At 35.9% G+C, this 22,658-nt stretch overlaps 1 protein-coding gene and 1 long non-coding RNA gene across 2 annotated transcripts in view; both read right to left on the bottom strand.

Moving 5' to 3' along the window:
- LOC134806523 (uncharacterized) overlaps positions 1–22,658 on the bottom strand; it is a 496,946-nt gene that overhangs the window by 338,154 nt on the left and 136,134 nt on the right. The gene's annotated exons all lie outside the window — the stretch shown is intronic.
- Positions 1–22,658, bottom strand: part of LOC134806510 (carbonic anhydrase-related protein 10-like) — a 54,100-nt gene that overhangs the window by 13,373 nt on the left and 18,069 nt on the right. Inside the window, exons 3-4 of the mRNA XM_063779793.1 lie at positions 10,250–10,300; positions 2,786–2,922 (exon numbers count right to left, since the gene is read on the bottom strand). Of these exons, the coding sequence (XP_063635863.1) occupies positions 2,786–2,922; positions 10,250–10,300 (188 nt within the window). The remainder of the gene's footprint in view (positions 1–2,785; positions 2,923–10,249; positions 10,301–22,658) is intronic.

Genomic DNA, 22,658 nt, shown 5'->3' with positions numbered 1-22,658 from the left:
AAATCTATCCTACAGCCTCTCCAGGACTATTATAACTATTATATCTCCATACTCAATCTCATTTAAATAGGTGTAAGTGACAAGAGATAATAGACAGATATACAGAGCATGGTCTAATCATGGTCTAATAAAACATGGTCTTCTATTCCCAGAGTGACACGGGCCTACGTCACAATAACATTGCCACTTTATTTCAACATAACATGTTACATGGGTACATTATACCTATGGTTAATAAGTTAAAATATTTCTTTATAAGTTTATAATTTTCATTTATATGTATTTTATCTTAAATTTTACAATAACATGTCATTTTTAATTATTCGTTAGCAATATCTTCCGATTCACGAAAGAAATTTGAGACGTTCGGGTAATTCTGTTTACATTACTGGCAACACAGGATAGCGCTGTCACATTTGACAATTCGGATCTAGATAACTTCATGCCCTGACCGTCATCCTTGTCGAACGCGTGTTAATTGTTATTTCCTTCTCGCTCAGTGTCAGCAGTCGCAGTGTTTTCCAAACTTTTCACGTCGTAAGCTTGGTAATTAATGTGTAACTGTGAATTAGTTTTTCAAAAGTTTGTCATGTATAGATAAATAAAGTTTAATTTAATACATTAGATTTGTTTTATTTTACTATGTTTCTACATGAATAACTTAAAATTAATGCCGTTAAAATAATTTTCACCGTTGGTTAAAATTCTCCCACATTTCAAAGTTTGAGAACCTGTAAACAGCATGATGACGTAGGCCCGTGTCAGTTAGGTCATACGCGAATGTCGGAATAGAGTACCAGGCGGAGTATATTAATATACCATGGGTCTAATAAAACATGGTCTTCTATTCCCAGAGTGACACGGGCCTACGTCACAATAACATTGCCACTTTATTTCAACATAACATGTTACATGGGTACATTATACCTATGGTTAATAAGTTAAAATATTTCTTTATAATATTATAATTTTCATTTATATGTATTTTATCTTAAATTTTACAATAACACGTCATTTTTAATTATTCGTTAGCAATATCTTCCGATTCACGAAAGAAATTTCACACGTTCGGGTAATTCTGTTTACATTACTGGCAACACAGGATAGCGCTGTCACATTTGACAATTCGGATCTAGATAACTTCATGCCCTGACCGTCATCCTTGTCGAACGCCTGTTAATTGTTATTTCCTTCTCGCTCAGTGTCAGCAGTCGCAGTGTTTTCCAAACTTTTCACGTCGTAAGCTTGGTAATTAATGTGTAACTGTGAATTAGTTTTTCAAACGTTTGTCTTGCATAGATAAATAAAGTTTAATTTAATACATTCGATTTGTTTTATTTTACTATGTTTCTACATGAATAACTTAAAATTAATGCCGTTAAAATAATTTTTACCGTTGGTTAAAATTCTCCCACATTTTAAAGTTTGAGAACCTGTAAACAGCATGATGACGTAGGCCCGTGTCAGTTAGGTCATACGCGAATCTCGGAATAGAGCACCAGGCGGAGTATATTATTATACCATGATACAGAGTAATTTTGCATTTAACTTTATGTTAATTATTATTGGTATTTAACCAGACGCAAAACATCCAGCAAACTTGTACACTTCTTTGTGTTCTACCTACAGCAAGTTAAAAATACTTAAAAATAATGAGATCTGGTTAAAAAAGGAATGTCGCACTCGCCAATTGCATAGTAATTGACAAATTTACTGACTGTGAGTGGTTGACATTCGCTTGAACAGGCATAATTTTCCGGGTAAATTTATAAATAAAAATAAAGCATGACATGATTTTATTTCGTAACCTAATATTTTTGGCACGTATTTAACCGGTCAACTAATTAACCGAATTTGAGTAGTTTAAAAAAATTGAAATGGGTACTAAAATTAATAGATTGGGAACAAAAACAGGGCCTTAAAATATATCAATATAAGACAACATTTTATTACCGTTACAGCTTTTGTTTATTTATAGGCAGGTACCAAATATTTATTTGGCAACTGAATTATTATATTGGAGACCATTTATGAAGCACATTTTAAAAAGAAAACGGCTATCCATTAATTCAAATATGAAGTTCTTTTAAAATATTTTGTATGATCACTACACGGTCAACATAACACGCTCCTCCTCGCTTCGCTCGTCGTCGCTTGACTCTTGCAGAACACCGTGATAACTATTGAAATTAGTAATTAAAAATTTAAAGACCTAATGGTATAATGGCCATATGCCAATGGTGTTTCATGATTAGGAATTTCGACTATAAGTATAGGTACTGACCATTGGTAAATAAATTTGTGGTGTTTTGTGGATTAGGAAATTTGTCAATTTAAAGTACTAGGTATGTATATGTTAAAATTATTTAAAAATTGAGTATTTAAAGCTTATGTATATAGGTAACTTAGGTATTCTGTATATGTAAGTACATATTATAAACAACCAAATTTTATGATCGCTTTACAATATTAGTTGCCAACTTATTATTTTAGACGCCAGCCTATCAATTCGAGTTCCCTATAAATTTTTTTGGTGGCTTGATTTTGCTGCCAGTTTTTTAATAATATGATGCTTAAATTTGAGGCTAATATAAATTTATTGGCGCTAAAATATTAATGCACAGCTAAATTATATTATTATATGCCGAGTGAAAGATCCTGTTTAATATTTTAGTTGCCCGGTTAATAATAAGCCAATTTTTTTTAATTGTAATGTATGGGTTCGTACGCTGTTTAGCATCGTAATGAAAAGTTAGAATTTGGTTCCACGGACTATTATACTCACCCTATGCTTATCTATATGTAAGAACCGTAGATTGGGGTCAAACAGCAGTTTGTCCGGCTCCAGGTTGACCGGCGACTGACGCCGGCCCTTGTTGCAGAGAGACCATTCTGGATTGATTAAACCCCAGAATGCTGGCCCTGTTAAATAGAAAATAATTTGTAGATTAGTTTTTGAAATATAGTTTCATTAACTCATTCACTGCCAGGGGGCGTGGCCTAGGAACAAACTTGCATGACGGTGGACGCACATGTGCGTCGGGGGCAGTGAATGTGTTAAACATTTAAAACGAATTTTTCTCTTACATACCGTAGAGTTTCGTATCTTTGCCTGAGCTACCTATTTTCGCCTAGTTTGACATAAGTTGCCATTAACAAAATGTTTCTAATGTAAGCCTTACTTAAAACTGCTAAATACAAAGTATTTTTTACGGGTGTCAACATTCTTCGAACAATCTGCGGCTAACTTCACACTGTTGACCTTTAGTGAGGTTTTTTCGTGACACCGACCACACGTTTTTTTGAACCAGTGTTTTAACTTCAGTTTTAAACGGTGATTTGGACCCGGTAATGATAAACTTTTTACATGATTGAATCCTATAACTATTTCTTTTTCATATGAAACTATTATTTAATGGCTAGCTTACGTTTAGAAGTCACAATTGGATAAAACATTGGTGAGGGTACTTTGCGTCCATCTTGTTGCCAAATTTCGCCTACCCCTAGGGTTGACAAATTTTTTGTACCACATTCATTGGTGGGTGACATTACTTATTTCCAAATTTAAATATTATCTTATGTTTGGTTATTTTAGTTTACGCTATATGAAAATGTTTATTTCTACTCTTACCGATGTTGAGTAGGTACCACATAGGTATTTTTATGTCTCACTTTGTGTAAATAAGGTTGATTTGCTGTCAATTACGATAATAACAACAATTATGCAACAATTATACAATTTTGTTAAAAATATATTTTTTTTAACTTATAAACCATTGCTCCCCTTTATTTGGCATGTTGGTTAATTTTTGGCAGCCCTAGCTTCATTATAGAAAATGTATGAAAACAACTTCAGACTGTTACCAAACTTCGCCTACTACCCCGTTTTTTAAAAATATGCCTAGTCTGGTGTAGTTAAGGTTCATAGTATATTAGCACATTCCAAGGAGATACGACTTAACATGTGTAAGTCACAGAAAAGTAAGTATTAGCGGCAAGGCATGCCATAGGCGAAGATTGGGAAAAATACCCAAACATCGCCTATTGCCTTTGGGGCCATTTATTACCAACTTAACTAATGAAATTCTAAGTTTTAGTGGTGTATACTGATAGTTGGGAGTACTAGAAAACATTTTTTCGCCTTAACGGATTAAAATGCTTTCAAATTTGAGAGATTTTTTGGGAAAAGTGTCAAAATCCAGGCGAAGATACGAAACTCTACGGTACTTATAATGCCCGGTTTGGTCCCGGGCTCGGCCCGAAAACAGCGCTGGTAGCCTAGCGGTAAGAGCGTGCGACTTTCAATCCGGAGGTTGCGAGTTCAAACCCCGGCTCGTACCAATCAGTTTTTTCGGAACTTATATACGAAATATCATGTGATATTTACCAGTTGCTTTTCGGTGAAGGAAAACATCGTGAGGAAACCGGACTAATCCCAATAAGGCCTAGTTTCCCCTCTGGGTTGAAAGGTCAGATGGCAGTCGCTTTCGTAAAAACTAGTGCCTACGTCAATTCTTGGGATTAGTTGCCAAGCGAACCCCATGCTCCCATGAGCCGTGGCAAAAATGCCGGGATAATGCGAGGAAGAGGAAGAAGAAGAATGCCCGTTTTATGTCAGAGTAAATTTCGTTATCAGAATACATTATATTTACTTATTTTTAAACTAACACTCTTGTTTCTTTTAATACTTCTGAAAAAAAAACATAATGTGCTACATTTTATCAGCTACGGTCCCTAATACCCCTGGTGTCATATTTCAAAAACGAATGTTACCTACCGGAAGACCCTTTTCCATTAAATAAGCAGTGAATGCATCCTACCTTTGTGATAGTGTATTTCAAACCATTAACCTATGCTTACAAAATGAAAGTTAATAGCAAGGACTATATACAGGTGTTTGGTATAATAATGTATTTTTTAAATGTTATTTTACTGTTTTATTAAAAATCATTTTAATTAAGAAATCCGTCCAGTATCAGGCTACCTGCTGCCCTAAACTAGTTACTTTTGATTTGGCCACAGTCAAATAAAATGCAGGGAACGGATAACCAATGCCTCGATAAAAGCCTTTCAATGGGCATCACTTTAAGAAGGTTAAACCAGTGAAAGAGTTACTAGTTTGAATTGAACTGCTAGCCTATTCATTTGACTATCTTTTGTCGAAACCTTTAGTAGCCGAGGTAGCATTTTAGTATAGCAACAAGCTATTGCAAAAGGCTTTTATTGATTGGTATGCCTTGGTGGTTGGCATTGGTGGTATGCCTTGCATTCCCTGTATAACGGCATTTGCGCTTTTTATCGAAGAATTCGCGTGAATGCAGTGAATAATGTGACGTCTATTATATTATGGTTGGCTTTTTATGTCACGGTATGATTGCATCCGATCCGCAGTATCTATATATCCTCATCCTCAATGAAGACTACGAGTAGCTAGCTTATCTGTATTCAGATTTTATCTTATAAACATTTATATAAAGCTAGGGACTATTACCGGTATGCCGACTACCGCTATTAATTGAGGTATATATAACCGGTAATTATAGCAATGTTAAGTGCTGGTAACGTAACGTGTCCCACACACACGCCAAACGCGTACGCCTCTTTTTGGAACAGAACTTCTTTTTAACATACGTATGTTTATTATATTGCAATACACTACTTAATTTAATTTTTAACAGTTTAAACTCTCGCGTTTTGTACACATATTTAATTACACAAACGTGTCTACCGCGATATAAAGTCATTGTTTTTAAATTCAATCCCGACGTTTCAGCTGAGTTGCAGTTGGAGTTTAAGGTAAACACAATGAAATTATATCGCGGTAGACCCGTTTGTTAATTAAATTTTATAAATTACTCAATTACCATTCAATATGGCAAAGTACTCCAATAGGGATATGAAAGTAGCCAAAGTGCTTTGGAACGCGTTCACGGTTTTATTATTTATGACCTTGAAAATTGCATGGAAGCCGGCGCAGCGGTTGCGGTCACGCCCACTTTATGGCCACGCGTTAGCGAACTTTCCTTTAAATGCTTTTTGCGTTCAGAACTATATTTACACACGATTTACTGCCCAAATTATGATAGTTGGCAGTACCAGGTATATTATGTATTGTAGAATACACTATAACTAGAAACTAAAATAATACAAATTTAAAAGTGGAAAAATTACTGTCTTGGGTGAGACTTGAACTCACGGCCTCTGGATCGATACTCCAGCGCTCTGCCATCTGAGCACCAAGACCTCATCCATAGCCAGCAAATCTTTCCACCATAGTACAGGTCAAGGGGACCTTAGAGACATCTACCGCAAGAGTGTTACACTTCTTCTTCTTAAACGGCTACCGGAGTTCCATGTCATATTGGAAATTCACCAATGAGTTCAAGTCTCACCCAAGACAGTAATTTTCCACTTTTAAATTTATTGTAAGCTTAATAGCATCGTTCGCAGACGTTTCTGCTTGTTAAAAATTAAAATTAGTATGGGTAGCACATCGTAACTGGTGAATTTCCAATATGACTTGGAACTCCGGTAGCCGTTTAAGAAGTGTAACACTCTTGCGGTAGATGTCGCTAAGGTCCCCTTGACCTATAATGTGGTGGAAAGATTTGCTGGTAATGGATGAGGTCTTGGTTGCTCAGATGGCAGGGCACTGGAGTATCGATCCAGAGACCGTGAGTTCAAGTCTCACCCAAGACAGTAATTTTTCCACATTTAAATTTATTCTAAGCTTAATAGCATCGTTCGCAGACGTTTCTGCTTGTTAAAAATTAAAATTAAAATAATACATTCAATGAAAATATTCGCGACCGTTATCTGGTTTTTAGCTAAGTATCTTTAAATGGAACGCAATATGACAATGAAAAGGCAGATAGTACCTAAAGATGGACATAGAATTATCACTTGCATCCCAATTTTTGTGTTGAGAAAAGTGTCCCACTTTTGGATCGGGAGTTACGAAAAAAAAATGGTAAATTGGAAACATGATGTTTCAAAAAACGCGCTGAGCCTAGCGGAGCGCTGGTGGCCTAGCGGTAAGAGCGTGCGACTTTCAATCCGGAGGTCGCGGGTTCGAACCCCGGCTCGTACCAATGAGTTTTTCGGAACTTATGTACGAAATGTCATTTGATATTTGCCAGTCGCTTTACGGTGAAGGAAAACATCGTGAGGAAACCGGACTAATCCCAATAAGGCCTAGTTTCCCCTCTGGGTTGGAAGGTCAGATGGCAGTCGCTTTCGTAAAAACTAGTGCCTACGTCAAATCATGGGATTAGTTGTCAAGCGGACCCCAGGCTCCCATGAGCCGTGGCAAAATGCCGGGACAACGCGAGGAAGAAGGATGATGTTTCAAAAAACCTTCTATTTTTTTATCATAAAGATGTACCTATAAGTGCTGCGAAGGTAAGCCGTTTTGCTTGTTTGGCTTTTTGATATCGTATGAACATACGGAACCCTCTTTTTACACTGCTTTAAACGCACTTTGTCGGTTTTTTTCCTTTTGGGGTGCGGGACCCTAAAAACTGAAGAAATCATAGACACCAAGCACGAAGTAGGTGCGAACAGTGAGTAACGCGGTGGGTAACTATTTACAGAGTTTATCCTACTTCGTTGCCGGAGAGCAGCAAATTGATGAACTTACTTTTGAACATGCATAAACATTCGAGCTATTAAAAATAACTTTCAATTTCCCTACACATTCTGTTCTAGAAAACACAACAGACAAGAAATTAAAATCCATCCGTTTTAGGTAAGTATCATTTGGAATATAACCCCCTTATTCATAAACGTTTACTAAAGTTGACAGGCCGATAATAATCGTTTGTCCCTTTCCATCATACCAAGACGTCTGAAAGGGACAAACGATTATTATCGGCTTGTCAACTTTAGTAAACGTTTATGAATAAGGGGGTTAGTGTTTAACATATTTATTATTTATTAAAAAAAAAGTTGTGACAATTAAAGTGCGCTGTGGCATGAGTCTTGTTTTCATAAGGAAAAAAAACTTAATTTTAATACCTACATAACTAACAAATACAAGTACATCGAAGTATTTTAGAAAATAGTACAAGTTGCCTATGTAAAAATAATGAAATAGTGTAATCTAAAATTAAAACTACCTACAAAACTAAAACTAATAGGTTAATAAACTAAAAATCTATGTCTAAAGAGGACCCCTGGGGCATAGTGCCAAGGATACTGGCAGCATTTCCTCGCTGAATCTCAACGCTTATTCGTATAGTGTAATTAGATAACGATATTTACTAAAGCTCAATACGTAGTAACGCAAAATTGTAGTTTTTATAATAAGTTTTTATAAGATTTATTCAAGAGCAAATGCCATGAAAAAGAAAACATTCTATAGAAACTAGAATAGACTACATATATTTGCGAAGACTATTTGACTACTGAATCACTAATGTATTTGCGAGGGCAGACTTTAAGCAACACCTTAAAAGGCTTAAGTTGGCTCGATACAAAAAAAAAACACGAAAACATGTCTAGTTTTAATTGTAGGTATATATAGCGTCACCCCATATCAGTATAATTTTCGTAGTTATTTATAAAATCTAGTGATTTAGCCGAGGGATTTAACTCGTTTGACTAACAACATTTTAAACAGAAGTATCAGAGTTATTGAGGAGAAAATTTCCCAATTTTCCGTTGTATTAAGGGGCCCACTGATACAGTCCGTCGGACGGTATCGGCCTGTCAGTTGTTCGCAACTGTCAAAATTTTGTTCTAACTGACAGGCCGATACCATCCGGCGGACTGTTAATCAGTGGGCCCCTTAAGTTTCGAGCGGCGAGCCATATCTTTCGTTCCTTTCTAATTTCCTGGCTTTACACCCCCTCTTATCGCAGGTAAGTCGAATGAATAGAAGGAAACAGTTCGTTGAAATATCGCCTATATGAAATATTTGAGTGGGTCTCAATATACCTTTTATGAAACAATGCGAAAACAATTTCATTGTACACCAGGGAATATGCAATCCCTAAAGAGAATAATAATCAGGAACAGTGTGAAATATAAGTACGCGAATGACGCGATAACACACTTCACAATTTTGCCAGTAACGCGATATGAATACAAGATAAATCGCCCGTATAAATTTCGCGTCACGTAAACTGCTAAAAATGTTATCGGCACGAGAAATTGATACGGCTGGCAAACGTAATGTTTTGCGTCGCTTGTGGTAGGTCAATGGATTGAGATTTTACACGGACCATATTCGTACCGCTTTGCCTTTGAGCGATTTATCGGGTTAAACCATATCCGAGTACTAATAAAAAGAGGGTTCGTTGGTATGTTGGTATTTTGATGGGACCGCGTTTGTGGATTTAATCAAATTAAAACCTATTATTCCGCTTTAACCACTTGTTACTAATTTAATTACTGTTTTATGCGGAGTGGAGTAAATACATATATTGTCCCGTTTAATGTAATTTAATTTAGCTTTCAATGCTAATGGATTTTGTCGCTCATTGACTCACTATGTGACAATTTTAAGTGCAGAGATACAAATTTTATATTGGTTGAAGTGACTTTATATTTTTGTAAAACAAATCATCTTTAAGCGTGTTATTTTCAGGGCAAAAATGTGTGACCTTTTTCGATACCTAAACATAAAAAAACACGACTGTAGTTTAAAAGCAAGCTGAAAATTTAAAAATAATGTTTAGTAGTGTTAGTTACTTAACTTATCGAATGTAAATTAGAATATATAAGTGTTTAATCAGGATCTTAAACAGCAAACGCAAAACTAATAGAAGTATTAGAAGAAAGTAAATTATTTTACTACTATATACATTATAAACTGAAATAAATGTCATATACTTACCAAGAAAAAGTGACCAAGGCCTCCAGTGCCCCAGGCTGGAATCGAACCAGCGTCCTCTGCTATCGCGACAGGTGCAGGATTCCAGCCCGGGACACTGGAGGCCTTGGTCACTTTCTTAGTATATGACATTTATTTCAGCAAACGCAAAAGTTTAGGCTCATTAAGGATCGTTACTAGGAGCATTCCATGAAACTGTCTACCGTTGTCCCGTACGAACGTCAATTTTCTGAAGATTTACAGGTATAGGAGTTTCTTTCTCTGTGACAAATGGTCAAAAATATGCACAGAGAAATTTAATCATCTGATTTAAACGCCGAAAAAAAAGTTCAAATACACGAAACAAAATGCGTTTGTACGGGGCAGCCCGTGGTATGCTCCACTAGTGAGACAAATAAAACAGTGCAAGCTCACCTGAGATGCCGTCGTAGGTCCACCATTCCTCCCAGCTGACGCCACTCACGGCTGCAATCAAACCGACTCTAATTAAGTCTGCACAGTTCTCATTATGAACACTCTCGACTAGCCGCCTCGAGAATGAAGCGGAGGGCGGGCACGTGCTCTCTGCTTATAAATTCTTCATACTTCATTTGCCGTCCTTGGAAGAAGAACGTCGGAAGAAACGAGGGAAATACATACATAGGCGACTTTCTTCCATTTGTGCGTTTTAATACTCGAGGGGTTATACCCGTACAATGCAACGGCGCAAATCTAAAATGTCATATAAACATTCGCTTTTCAATTGTCATTATTACATTTGTGAGAAGAAATGGGAGCTGTTCGTAGCACACCTGCGTTCGTAGCGGCTGTGTAGACATGCAGTCGTAAGGATTAGTAGTTTAACACTGTTTGTGGGAAAGACTAGGCACAAACTGGGGCCGAAATAGATGGACTGAATTCCATCTGCAATATGTATGGGAAATCCGCTTAATTGAAAACTGGACTTTGCATGAATTGCAGTTAAAAGTAGTCTGTCCCTGGTTGTTATATACGATTCCGTACTTGCGAAACAATCTAACTGGCTATCATGTTTTTGACGTAAGTGGTGTTGAACAATCAAAACGGAGAACACACAATTGGGACCAAAATTATTATGCGGGTAATTAATTAGGCAGCAAGTATGGTTTTAGTGTAATCTAGAAGAAGAAGAAGATAGTGTAAAGAGACTGTGTCTTTCAGCCACATTAGAGTCATTACAGATACGTGTTAAATTAAGATTTAAACGTCCATGAGCTGCTATTATTGCCTATCACATCGGACAACGGATGATTTTTGGACAAAAGCAGGTGCTAGAGAGTGCCCTAAGTCATCAAGTCATTCTTTCTTGGTTCTTAAAGTTATCTTTTTGACAATAAACTCCTATTCACTTTTAATTTTTTTGGTTATTTGTGGTCGTATCCGACATCCGATATCGGATCAGATCAGACAATGTCAAAACGCTCGTACACACACATTGATCCATATACAGAAATTTCGTGCGCACATACTCGTTTATGTAGACACTAACAATTTCAGTACTATCGCGTATCCGCTCTGCTACAGATAGGCGCCTTTAATTCATACCGACCCCGGCAATATCCCTTCTAGCATGTAGCACGTGGGCCGAACTATTGACCGCATAGACCAGTGGGATTGCATTCTATTACAATGTTAAGAAGTAATTAAGGTAAGTATTCATTTCAGGTTTACCTGGTAGAAAGAGGAGACTCAGTATATGATAATATTTTGATCGATGGTAAATTTTCAACATACCATGAACTAAATTAATGTTTCATTTTAAACTAGTTGTTCAGAAACTATCTAAGTTATCCAAAAATATCTGTAGTACATGGGATGTTCAAAAATATCCGAACATCACTTTATTCATTTTGTACAATAGGTATATTGTAGGATTTTTTTTTAATTAGGTAAATATTACTTGTGTGCGGATTAGGATAAGTTGATGTAAAAAGTAATGAAATAAATGCATTTGTATTGTATTGTATTGTATTGTATTGTATAATTGGTACAAAATTAAAAAAAAAAACATTTCTCACAAGGGAATTAGAGATTAATTTGGAAAAATTGACATAATTAAGAAGTGTATCAACTCTGTTTTATATGTCATCCACTTAGACGTATTTGTCACTTCCCTTCGATTTCATTATATGCGGATTCTACTTAACCTAAGATAAAATACTATAAACTGTACAATTTTAACATTAAAACGGTTTCAGCTTACGGAAGAAGGATTTGCAGAAGATTAAAATTTCTAATTTCAGCTTCCTGGAGTTCTCTTAATTAAGATTATGATATACTCATAATATTTAAAAGCAATTACCTAATTCTAAAATACTCCTAATCGTAACTAAAAGTAAACAGCCTGTGCCTACCTATCGTTTACATCAATTAGTTTATAATATAGGTATTGTTTCATTAGAGTAACGGTTCAAATTTTATTAAACTATACTGTTGAAACATCACTCAATTATACTAACTAGAATATGCCTATTGTCAAGCATGGTAACAGGAAAGTTATTCTCCAAAGTCAATAATTTTACTAGTAAAAATATATTTTTAATAGCAATATTTTAGGTAGGTATTTTATACCTAGCCATCTGTACCGGAGCGTCCATAAAACTCGATTACCATCGGCTTACCTAATTTTCAGCCAGTTTAGTACCTAGGGTTATTAGGGCTGCTGAGCAGGAGGATGGGCGCCGGGTAATAGTGCCTAGTCACAGTAGTACAGGGCGGATAGGTACATTCAAGAGTAAAAATATGGGTGCATATAACTTCTCAAAAATATGTCCCATAGTTCTTCATTCGCTGATATTAAGAGCTATGGTACATATTCTTGAGTATGATGTGTGCACCCATATTTTTACACTTGACTTTAGTACGGCATAGTATGGAATGTACGCACGATACAATTATGTCTGTATATGCATCAAAGTTCCTTAGGGCAGTTAGTCAGCAACGTGGTACAAGTAAAAGTTGTTATTTATTGATATTGACAAGCACCCATAATATATACCTATCGCATGGAAATACATGGCGCAATACACCGGCATTTTGAACAATCCTTCATTGCGTGGCAAATTGAATTGAAACTCTATAATTTCATTCGGGTCGGGGTATGAAAAACTATTACTTATTTTGTGGCCAAGTGAAAAACAATACAAAAGCAGTGTCCAGTATCTACAATGTATTTTATTTTCAAAACCAGGGCCGGATTGCATAATAACATACTAGCTAATACTATTAGTGATTTTGTATGTAAAATCACTAATAGTATTAGCTTGTATTTTATTATGCAATAGGCCCCAGGAGAGGTATTTATTTTATTGGTAAGAACGCCACCACTAGCGAGAAGTAACAGCAATATTTGATTACAAATACATTACTGATCCATACGAGATAGTTTTTCCCATAACTTACAAAATACACAATCACAACAACCACGAAAACACAAGCAAAAGCCTGCATTCGAAACATACACCGATCTCGAAACTTACTCGATACACGGTTGATTTATGATTTTAATTTAAATTTTTGCATTCGCTAGGCAAAGTTGGCCACGGACGCGCCGCCTGCATCGCAAATATATGTCGCGCTCGAGGATCGTTTCCCGTTCGCATTCGATACAGCTTGAACGAACTGTCGACTTTTAATCTTTTAATGCTACTCAACAAACTCCGGCCTTCGGGAATACGCTTTCATGTATTCGAAATATTGCTCATGGGCGTATTTATACTAGATACTTTTGCACTTGCGTTGGTATGAGTACTATGTTTGCGTAGCAGAATGGTCTATAAAAGATGCTCGACTTTCAGGTAACGCGTGATATCGTGCAATATGGATAATGCCATTGAATTACCCAAGTATGCCAGTGCTGTGACGCTGACGTTATAACTTTCGTAATGCTGACGTTGTATAGCCAAATTTACCTAACAAACAGTATAATATCTTTGTGCATTATTGACTTAAAGAGATTTGTACCGTAGGTTCAATTTTGGAATCTTTCGCTTGCTTGGGCATCAATATTAGAACAAGTTAAACAACAACTTTGCCCCTTTAGTAGGTACCTATAGTGTGTTGTGTATAACAGAATAGATGCAGGTGCAAGTTGCTGGCGCCTCAGGTGCCAGGCGGGAAAGTTAATGTTAGCCCTCTCTCGAATCAAGTCGCACTTACTAATCATTTAACTAAGCCTACCTAAATGAACCTACTTTATAAAAGTAGTAAATTCTTATTGTTGGTTCATATTAAATATACTCTCATTTACCTATTCACTTAAACTATTCAATGAATTAATTTGAATAGGTAACAAAAATCACTTTTTAACCAACCGTATAAGATAAAATGTTAACAACATTAAACTTATATCGACCGGGATATGAACCGTGAGCTCGAAAACAATACAAAAGGTAATCAGGGTTCATATCCCGGTCGATACAAGTCTAGTGAATCCCAATAAGGCCTAGTTTCCCCTCTGGGTTGAAAGGTCAGATGGCAGTCGCATTCGTAAAAACTAGTACCTACGTCAAATCATGGGAGTAGTAGTCAAGCGGACCCCAGGCTCCCGAGCCGTGGCAATGCCGGGATAACGCGAGGAAGAGGAAGATAAGTCTAGTTAACACCATGACAATAAAAATATGATTTTAATCTATTAAAAGACTAACCCCCTTATTCATAAACGTTTACTAAACTTGACAAGCCGATAATAATCGTTTGTCCCTTTCCGACGTATTGGTATGATGGAAAGGGACGAACGATTATTATCGGCCTGTTAACTTTAGTAAACGTTTATGAATAAGGGGGTAAAAAAATATTTCTTCGTGCGAGTTCTAACCCGCAACCTTCAAGGTATTACCGGCCCAGTCGCGGTTATGACAACAAGAGTCCGATTTTGATGTACTATTTTGTTAAGGCTTTGGTTTTGTTTTGATACAACTTTGACGATCAAAATTGCACTGATTATTGAGCGCGAAATGCAATCGGACGAATGTATTAAACATTACCAATTACCTAGTGTTGCACGCTTCGGGGTAAGTTACTATAAATAAGAACCTACCCGAAACTGGATAATATATATCGCTGGCCCAATATTACAGGCTTCTATGTTACATTTTCAAGATAGTTGAAATTCGACTTAATGTCACTATACAGGGTGTTTGGTACATCGTTTGCCAAATTAAAACGGCAGATAGGTTGAGTCATTTGCTGTCTTCCCAGGCCTGGAAATTTTAAATTTTGCGCACGTTTTTTTTTCAGCTCTATGCCAGTTTTTCGTAAACTTCAAATTTTTACTTGCGCAGTAGTAAAAAAAACCATGGCCAATTTTTTTTTCTAGGCATGAGAAGATAGCAAATGACTCAACCTATCTGCCGTTTGTTTTAATTTGGCAAACGATGTACCAAACACCCTGTATAATGTCACTGTGAATTACCAATTACTAATAAATTTAAGAAATACGTAAAGCATAAACTTATTTCTAAAGCTTATTATCAGTGATCGTTAATTTTCCTGCAATTTTGGTGCAGCATCTGTATGCCCTACTCTAGGTGGAATAGATAATTAGGGTTAATAACAGTAATATTAACATTAACCAAACCTCTCCCTAAAAAAAATTGAAGAAAGTCCTTTATTTTTACTATGCTGCACCAAAATTGCTGGAAAATTAACGATCCCTGCTTATTATATACCACACATGACTACATGAGTGATAAACAACGTGGGATTAATTGAGATTCGAAATGGATATTTCAATGTATGTACTTCTTTGTTATGTTTTATTGACATTTAGATTTTATTCTAGAAACATTCTAGACTAGTATTTTTTATATTTTTTTTTATGTTTGACGATCTTTTTGTGAAATTCTTAGTAGTAAATTTGATCTGTATAATAGGCCTACTACATGAATAAAGTATATTTGACTTGACTTGACTATGACAATGTTCAAATTTCAGTTGGATAAAAGTGAAACATAGAACCCTGAAATATTTGGCCAGCGATATGGAAACAACATTGAAATGTTTATGCATTGTTGCGTTTCGCGAACGCGATTGGAACGTGAAAGAGCGAAGTGCCCGCCTGGGAAATGCCAGTCAGCGTCTGCCTTAACTCTGCCGAGTCTAGCTAGCGTTCCATAAGCGGAACGTCTCGCGAGAAAACTGTTAGTGTATTGATTTAAATTTACTTAGCCATATATGGTTCAGTGCACTTTCTATAGAAAACAGGGCCAACATTTTGTATACAGGATACTTAATATATTTATGTAGTTATGTATGCTGGCTGTTTTCTATGAAAAACACTCTAATCTCTTGCTATCAGCATTGCTATTTATATTTATTCAGTAGGTAACTATTTAAGTAAATAATTATCTGTTCTGGATTTGATTTGACATTACTCGGAGTGCATGTTGCTGATGAGTTCAGACGCCGATTCTGATTAAATCTATCACAATATTCATACTATCGCAGGTTTCCTTGCATTTAACGGAAGTTTTATAGCAAGAGCGACAGCAATAACAATAGTTAAATGATAATACATATTCAATTATTTTTGCTGTGTAATTATTCGAGAAAATTACACATTTTTAATTAAATGCGACTTGGTAAGAAAAATAAACTGCATTAAATATGGAAACGAAACAGTTTCTTCATAATTATTCGATACTAAATCATATTACATTTACCACAGGTATTCCTAAGTGTATAAGACCGAAAGGTATTGATATCGGAATAAAATGAAAATGTGAGCAATTCGCTCCCAACGATCCCCACAAAGAGCTTCAACCATGCATCGGAAATGAATCAGTTTCCGTTTTGAATGAGCCAAATGATATACAGTATATATCTTTGCATGAATTTGCGATCTAAATACGACTTTGGGTTCCATGTGAGAAGGTTCTAATTTCGTACGCTCGTACAAATTTTAACAGGATGCACTGCTTGCGGGACATTGTACTCTTTGTGAATTTTTCATGCAAAGTTCACAACTATTCTAAAGTTAAAATGTTATATAAATTACAATTTTTTTTAAAACATTATTAGAGAAAGTAGTTAGGGACAAATATAAATATTCGATGCAAAATGAAAATAATAGTAGGTATGTTAAAATTACATTTCGAATGCATTTGCTTTATGGAAGAGATTTTCCGACGCAATGAGCCGCGACGGGCCGAGCGAAACTGTTATCGGTGTATGACATAAATAAATAAAATTCACGTGGAAAATAGGCAATTTCACGGTGCATTGGAAGTTCTTTGCGTGGCATGTGCAAGCTTGCTTGTCGACGGTCGCGCCAACAAAAGCGTCGCTGGTGCGGGTAATTTTAATATCTATCCAGTTTTGCAGCAAGCATCTACTTTGTACTTTACATTTACTGTCAAAAAGTTCTACTTTAATAACCCAGCCGTTGTGTACTAAATATGTCTTAATACCTACCTACTATAACAATAAAGGTTAATGTTATACCACCTGCCTCGATAACGTGTACTAACATTGTTATGGCAGGTGTCCGGACCTCTCAGCAATAGCCCAATCTTTTGACCACCCAAAATTCATCACCATAACCAGCAGTTTTCTCCACTATATTTACAATAGCCCCTACGCCTGTTGGGACCGATTTACGGGTATCTATTTGTACCCGTGAATGGGTTCTAGCAGGTGTATTACATAACAGCTAACTTCTCCAAAGGGCCTCTACGTGTTGGATCTGTATCCCCACGCATGCCTATCAAATGACCGGGACCCGTGAGTTTAGAAGGTTAATAATAAATTGTCTTAGTAAAGTGTATTTATGACATACTTAATTACACACAGATTATTATCTTCGATTACCGCAAAGTCAATCATGAAATTTAATCAAATATATCGTGCACAAGAATGTATAGACCATTCCACGCCATCGGACTATGAGGCCCTAGCGTTCGTAGGTTTGGACATTTTTATAAGTATCTTATAATTAATTTAATAATAATATGTAACTAGCTTTATCAGCCCATTTTGAAATTTGTTATTATGATTGTATTCGTGGGTAGTTTAGCAATGACACAGGATATAATTTTTCCTCAATCTACCCGTAACGTTGACCACGAACGTGGTAAAGAGTTCGAAACGTAGCGTAGCGTAACGTGTACTTATTGTATTTAAAATGCAATGCGTTACAAGCATAATCTGTTTAAATTGTTTTATTTCATATACCTATTCTGAATTTTTTTTTGACTTAATTTTTAATGCATTTTTTAATATTTATTGTCGCATGCCTTTTCAATTTCCTTATCGTGTAATACCTACAATATCTGGGAGACCGAGCTTTGCTAGGAAAACGTATAAAAACTCAAAAATGCGCGTTTTCCCAGAGGTAATACCTAGCTAGATCGATTTTTCACCTCCGAAAACCCCCATATAGCAAATTTCATCGAAATAGTTAGAGCCGTTTCCGAGATATAAATAAATATATATACAAGAATTGCTTGTTTAAAGGTATAAGATATATTTCAGCGATAAATACTCTAGCCTATCCTATAGAGATACCTTAGGGATTTGTAAGCAGACTAACTTCAACATTAAATTTATCTGAAGGTGTACGAGCCCCAAGCTATAAGCAAACTGGATGTGACGTTTGAGATGTATACCTACTTTTATACTAAAATTAAAATTATATTTAATTTATTCTAACAAGAAGCTAACGTCACTTTAGGCTTCTTATGTTCGACTTCCAGTTGTGGAAACAATGTAGGCTTGGCCACCATAAATGAATACCTATATGTTTTTGTATTTGACTTTACAATCCCTAAACTAATACACACAGCAATCTAATAACTAACAAATCGCATATTGTCGCGCGTAGTACTATTAAACTACAGCTATCCCCCGCAGTTTGATTTGTTTGCTTGTTTAATTTTTAACAACGATACAATAGCGTGAGACACAGACATATTACTTCGACTTAAAATACGTGAGTGACCCGTTCTTAACATGTTTAATTTTTGCAGTTTAAAGTTTAATGAAGGGGCAAAGATATGGTTAATATTCATCGAATTATGTAATAATATTATACATAATGTCCTATGTATAATATTATTACATAATATGTACCTAGAAAGGAAAATGGGGACTACATTAGTGTGGTGAAGCGGGAATCCTCTATCCTCTAATCGTTAACCATGTTCGGGAGTTCCCGCTAGCCTTCCGCCTAAATCAATATTAGTCCGTTACCATCTTGTTAGTCATATTTCAATAACCGAAGGAACCATTAGGAAGATCGCCGTTGTAGACTAGCTCTAAAAGCCCACTAGCGTCTTTTGAGCGTCGACGTCAACGTTGCGTCGAGCAGGAGCCATAGAGTTGACTTTAGACGCCGACGCTCGAGAGACGCTAGTGTGGGGTGCCCCTTAAATGTAATAATGATATCGATATTAGCATAGAAAGCAGCGAATACGATATCGAAAGGCCTTTTAAGAGGTCGTGCTAGTATTTCTACCGGTCTATTTTCTAATTTATTTACCACTTACACGCGTCTACGTCCTATTTACTTAAAGTATTTCAATTTAATCCGTATTTCTAAATATAACGTGAAGGTAGGCGTCAGGAGTCGTAGGAGGTTATATTAACGCTGTTGAACTTTTCAATACTTAAAACAAAAGAAATATTATTTTCGTTTTTCCACCAAAATTAATCGGATTATTGTTATTATGATCGTGAGTCGATATTTAATTTTTTTATTAATTTCATAATGAAAATCCGGGCTGTAATTATCAATTATTGAAGTAGGTGTCAATGTTAGTGCGTCACACTCATACAAATACAGCTGCACTCTAAAGCAGGTTCACATAACACGTTGGTTCTCGACATCATTTTAATCAATTAATCAAATTCTTTATAATATTTTAAACTTTCGCGTTTTGAACACATATTAACTCACATTTATAGACGGGTCTAACGCGAATTTTATTCAATTACCTTGATTTACCGACGTTTCGACACAGGTTTCACTGGTCGTGGTCGCGGCTGACTGATGTCCCAGCAAAATGTCAAAACAGAGATTTGTGCAACTACCCGACGAAAAGTGTATGGAGAAGTTTGGGGTAGACATCACATTTTCAAACCACCCACTACACATAATGTTAATTATTGTCAATAGTCCGACACGCAACACACAATATCCACGCACCTGTCCGAAGATAGATCCTTTGGCTTTAACTTTTGTATCACTGGTTCCCAAGTTGGCGATAAGTTGAAACCATCCTCCCTACTAAAATTTCTGGGGTGTTTCTTGATTTCAATTGCTTCTCGCACAACTCGAGGATAATAATGGCAAACTTCTCCATACACTTTTCGTCGGGTAGTTGCACAGATCTCTGTTTTGACAAATTCTTTATTTCAGGCAAATAAAATACCCATACATAATCACATAAAATACCAATATCATATAAAAAAAAAACATAATTACACAAACATAAGTTTAGTACATGAAATGTACATACGGGAATAAGGAGCGGCATTCGGAACCCTCTAACAATATCTCATCTAAATTTATTTGACATCACTCTCAAGTCTCAGTGCGCATGAATACACAAGACTTTTTATATATGGAGTGGTTGGGCTATAATCAGCGACTGAATCAATTTATTTTTGTGCATTTAACTATGTATATTAGGTACTTAATTATTTTATAAGTGGTGATAAAAATCTGAGCGCATACAGTCATTAAATATTGAATGTGAAATAAGAGGAAGTTACAATAAAAAAGTATAGATTTTCAGGAAAATAAATGCAAAACCGAGCTAACATAGCGATTTATTTCAATCCAACTGTGAATCTACTGCACCTCAATAAATAGGGGTTTCAGAAGCGGTATCATGGTCGCATTTTTATCACCTGTCATGCCATGCGTCACTTTCGCACTTACATATTTGTTAGAACGTGACAGGCATGGTGACAAATGATAAAGAGCCGACCATCTTAGCCCTACAGGACGGATATGATTGCCGTTCTTGTCTACGTGACACCGTGATAAAACGACATCCGTCACTTTTAATCGCTCGGTGTTAAAAAGTGACGGTTATTTTATCACGTGGACAAATCCATCCATAATACGCCAGTAGATTTTTTTTAAAATTGGAATGCCGCTGAAGGCCCCCGGTTTGAATACGTAAGTGCATCAACGTGCCGCTGCGAGAATACCGTTTCATAAGCCACAGCCATATTTCGCTGTCTGTGTTATCTCGGGCGAAATGAGGAAGGTTACCTTAAACTATGTACTCGTTATTTTATCTACTGCCGTATTCGAACTTCAAGATATTCACAAGAGACGACACGTACTAGATCCATTCTAGATACGTTATAGTTTAGATATCAACTAGTTCTCTTTTGCAGCGCAATTCGGGCAACCAATGTCACTTTTACGTTACATAGAGTAAGATATCTATTAGATGTGAATTGGATCTCTAAGTTATATCCTGTGGAAATCGTTCAACAGTATCTCCAGAATCGCGCAAATGTCAAATTTGACAGGTTAGATCTTAAACATATCGTTATCGTATCTTGGTGATGTCTAAAAGATGTCTAATAGATGTCTATTTCAAAATCCGAATCAGGCCCCTAGTCATGTCGGAACGTAGAACTCGATCTAAAGGTGAAATGCAGAAGTTTTGTAACAGAATTGTAATTAACCTGATAAAATTTCTCAACGAAGCTTAAATATACACAGGGTGGAAAGATAAGTCGGGCCCTGGAGGGAAACTACCTTAAATCCTGAAGCTGGCTCATTTTACTTAAAGGAGACATTCCTTTATTTTTAAAAAGAAACAAAACTGCATTCAAAGTATTTTTCTTTTTTTCTTCAATTTGGCTTGTCTAAAAAAATCTTGAGTACTAAATATTAGATTTTATGGATATTTTGTACGACCGACGAGTGTAAGACCTAATGTTTCTTGGAGAAATGTGATCATTAACATTAACTGTATCGACTAGTAGAATAACATTGCGAGTTTTTATTTTTTGGAAGGTTTAGTCGGTTCGAGTCCCGGGCGAGGCAAGCGAGTTTTAGAAAATCTTTGAATGCAGTTTTATTTCTTTTTAAAAATAAAGGAATGTCTCCTTTAAGTAAAATGAGCCAGCTTAAGGATTTAAGGTAGTTTCCCTCCAGGGCCCGGCTTTTCTTTCCACACTGTATATTTATGAACATCTCTGTTCTACATTTTAAACACTTTTGTACTACCTTTGTTTATCGAGCTTATTTAAATACGTAAGTGAACTCAGGTATTTAGTTAGAGTTATAATTTTATACTGTCAATATCTTTGCTGTCAAGCAATATACCTGGCAATGACAGTTGGCTTAGGATTTCAGCAACCTGTAGGTACGTGGTTAATTTTAATTACCTACGAGTGGATGGCGTTGGTATAATTATTTTATTTAATAAAAACGGATAAATTTACATAACATTTACCTCTAGGTAGGTACTTTTAAAAAGATTATCATCGGTATTTTTTAACATAAGGAGTATTGTAGGTAGTGCTACATTGTATGTATAATTTATAATTTGTACACTCGCATAATATTGGTATGAAAATCAAATACTTAAAAACATATAGGTACCTACTTGAAACTTTTATAATATGTAGAAAGTTAAAATGTATTTTACTTCAGTTGACACTGGGTTCTATTAGTCTGCGGCAAAGTTAAACAAAGGGATAACTTTTAACTTGCGTGTACATGTTTTATCCTCCTAAAGCCCAGCCATACAAATGAAAAATCCAAAATTTGCCAATGGTATTTGAACCTATACTGTAAGAAATAGAGTTGAATTTGCTTAGTATAAAATTTAAAGAA

This window comes from Cydia splendana, chromosome 3 (genome assembly GCF_910591565.1).
Source record: "Cydia splendana chromosome 3, ilCydSple1.2, whole genome shotgun sequence".
Lineage (NCBI taxonomy): Eukaryota > Metazoa > Arthropoda > Insecta > Lepidoptera > Tortricidae > Cydia > Cydia splendana.
Note: the sequence above shows the minus strand (reverse complement) of the source record. Positions and strands in the feature narration are given on the sequence as shown.